Here is a 3,640-nt window from a genome sequence, read left to right as displayed (position 1 = left end):
TTCTGCTGCATTTCTTTGTAGTTCTCTCCATTGGCTTCCATTTCACCTTAGAATCAAATTCCAGCTCCTGTGCTTTGCCTTCAAATCCCTCCACAGTTCTTGTCCCACTTACATTTCTGACTTGGTAAAAAAGTACTCCCCCAGCTGCTCCCTCCGCTCCTCCAATGACCTACTACTGACTTCCTCACTCATAACCTCCTCACACGCACGGATACAAGACTTCTCTAGAGCTGCCCCAACTCTCTGGAATGGTATTCTTCGTCCTATTCGGCTTGCTCCTACTTTCTGCTCATTTAAAAGAGCGCTCAAACCCCATTTCAAATTTGCCTACCCATCTTCTTCTGTCTTTTGAAACCATCACTATTTCCCACCACTACATTTCCCCCTCCTATTGTATGTATATTCCCCCACCTACTAGATTGTAAGCTCTTCGGGGCAGGGTCCTCTCCTCCTCCTTTATCACTGTCTGTATTAGTCTGTCATTTGCATGACTCTGTCATTGCATAGTCTGTCTATTTAATGTACAGTTCTGAGTTATATGTTGGCGCTATAAATCCTATTTGATAATAATAATAATAAGACCACATTTTTTAAGACTGCAATATCACAATTTATTCAAACCATTTGATAATAATTTTAATAACAACATAAAAAAACCTTACCTGGATGTAGAATGTTCTTGGAGCAGTAATAACTTCAAACAGATTGTCCCTCATAAGTAAATCCCTGCAAGCAAGAACAAATCTTGAGGGTTAATTCATTTTATGCAACAATAAAATATATCTTATCACTCAAACCCACCAATCAGACTCAGTCACCCAATTTCAACTACCTGTTCAGTATATGAGTGGTAATTAATATAAAGCACTGCGTAATATGTTGGTGCTATAAAAAACCTGTTTATTATTATTATTATTATTATTAATAATAATAATAATAATAATATCACCATGGTTGGTATTTGTTTGGACCAAACCCACCACTTAATCAGATTACTCACCTGTGGCAAACACTTATCGGTGGAAACCTTTCCCTGTATATGTTAGTGTTGTGAGTTATATGAGGCCCAATGTAGTGGGTACTTGGCATACGGTACTGAGTGGCATAATAAGTATCTTAGTATTAATATATGAACACAAATGATACTGAGAATGAAATAAAATCTTATCACTAAGCTGGGTAACTTTCTTGACAACTCAGATGTACAGATAACTTCATTCTTGTGGTTAGAACTGATGACATTTCCTAGAACCAAGGCCTGTGTGTGACATCTCGCTAGACGTGACTTCACCAGCACAGGAAGTAATTATGACGTTCCAGTAATTATGTTTACTGGTTGATGTGTGATGGCTGGGCACATACCGGACAGAGAAGACTGGGAGTGCGGGAAGAGGTGTCAGTATGTTCTGTATGTCCACACCTTGCGTCAGGCTGACTCTGGGGATCAACACGCATACATTGCCATCCATGAGGCCGACAAATTACTGATAATTGGAATAATGATAATGAGCTGTGCAAGCTAAAAGTCTATGAATATTCAAAACTGGAAAGAGTAGTGAAGGTTAAAGCTGCTTTCAGGTTATTTTTTAGCTGGCCATGTCCAGCTTGAAAGATTTGCTTTCAATTCTTGTTCGGAACAAGCAACAGGAAACTAAAAGGAATCTAGTTTCCACTGGAGGGTTATTTCTTATCTCTTGCATGATGACATCTTAAACTGTTTGCCATCACTTTTATTGGTCTCATTAGTGGTGGTCAGCAACCAGGCAGGGCGTTAGTGCAGAAAGAGACACGTGATGTACTTTGCAATATAACATACTTACCTGCCTGATCACTCCCTTCAATTGTCCAAATCAATGCACATGCGCAGAAGTATTGCACATGAGCAAAAGCACCGCACATGTGCAGAAGCATTGCACATGAGCAAAAGAACTGCACGTGTGCAGAAGGATTGCACATGAGCAAAAGAATTGCACATGTGCAGAAGCATTGCACATGAGCAAAAGCACTGCACATGCGCAGCTCAGCATTAGTTGTCAGTATAACCGGCACATCCTGGTTTCCCTTTGCTGCTGAGACTGAATGAACTCAAAGGCTCCTGTGCTGTAGTTACAACATCCCAGCCTGGCCAATCAAGATGGCCAAAGATCAGGAAGAGAAGGATGAAGAAGTTGATGGCTACCCCCTTAATGAAGAGGAGGTTTGTACCCTGATGGGTGTGCCATCGAATTTCTCTCTTACTTCTTAGATTGTAAGCTCTTCTGGGCAGGGTTCTCTCCTCCTCCTGTGTCACTGTGTGTATCTGTCATTTGCAACCCCTGTTCAATGTACAGCGCTGCGTAATATGTTGGTGCTATTTAAATCCTGTTTAATAATATTAATAATACCTGTGCGTGTATGCTTTGTCCTATCTTTGCCCACACAGATGAGTTATTACACATCAAAGCCTTCTTTATTTGCTTTACATCAGATGATCATCCATGAAATGTATGCAAACTTTAACAATGAACTCATTAATTTGTTCCAATATGGTTGTTGAATATAACAGAAAAACATTTTGTTTCTCTTTGATGAATGCAAAATTGTACTTATTGATCACCCCAGAAATTCAGAACTGTCCTGTGCATCCTTCCTGTGTTATCTCAAGGGGTATTCTCAGTTTTTGTCTTGTACTACACAACTGCTCTGATATGAAGATTATGAGAATATGTAGAATTTATTAGTTTGATATCTGGACAGGGATGATACCAATTCTTGCACATGAGAAGGATTATGGTGTCATTCTACAAGAGGTAACTAGGAGCTGGGGGCAATATTACACAGCACAGCAATTGTAACTGGCCACATTGTAGATGAGACCTAGAACTAAAGAATTCTGTGCAGAACTACCCTGTAGCAGAGAATATAATGATTGTGGTGTCAATTAGAAGTGCCAGATGCCACAGCAAGCATGGAAAAATGATTACTATAACCTACTATGTTTTTCAAATAAATGTGATACCATTTAGGAGCATATTTGGTTTGATTGCAAACTGGACACATGCAAAGGTTCCCTTTAATGAAACTTCTAATTGTTATTTTAAAAGCATTTCTCACATTGTGCCACTAGGCGGAGCTCTTTCCTACATTTTATTCCTTTTACAGCTGGAAATCTAAAAGTGAATAAGAAAATTGTAATGTCTTTTATTACTAGATATTGTGTTATACTGCATTAAGGATAGATTTAAGCGCAATACTAATATTAAAGAAATATATATATATATTATTTTTTTTCTTTTTCCCCCCAATGAAACTAGCATAGTAACACTAAATTTGTTTTAAAATGAGTGCAAGCTAGCCCATGTACTGATCAGTACTGTTCTGGCAGGAAAGAGCAGAGCAAATGAGAGCAGAAAGAGGAGCTCATCAGCTTGCTGCTCTCTAATTATCGAATGAGCATGCTAGGGCTGTGCTGCTGCTGTAGCAGAGGCCAATGTTCTGGTTATGTTGTCTGGCAGGGTTGGTTACAAAGCCAGGCAGTGATTATTGGTTGTGCCACAACATTCCAGCTCCTTACACCCCAGCAACACACAACATTCCATCTCCCTGCACCCCAGCAATACACAGCACTCCATCTCCCTGCACCCCAGCAATACACAGCACT

At 39.6% G+C, this 3,640-nt stretch overlaps 1 protein-coding gene across 1 annotated transcript in view; it reads right to left on the bottom strand.

Moving 5' to 3' along the window:
• PLEKHA2 (pleckstrin homology domain containing A2) overlaps positions 1-3,640 on the bottom strand; it is a 57,160-nt gene that overhangs the window by 9,075 nt on the left and 44,445 nt on the right. Inside the window, exon 10 of the mRNA XM_072399775.1 lies at positions 663-726. Within this exon, the coding sequence (XP_072255876.1) occupies positions 663-726 (64 nt within the window). The remainder of the gene's footprint in view (positions 1-662; positions 727-3,640) is intronic.

This window comes from Pyxicephalus adspersus, chromosome 2 (assembly GCF_032062135.1).
Source record: "Pyxicephalus adspersus chromosome 2, UCB_Pads_2.0, whole genome shotgun sequence".
NCBI classification, from domain to species: Eukaryota; Metazoa; Chordata; class Amphibia; order Anura; family Pyxicephalidae; genus Pyxicephalus; species Pyxicephalus adspersus.
The sequence above is the reverse complement of the archived record's forward strand: the minus strand, read 5'-3'. Positions and strand labels throughout refer to the sequence as shown.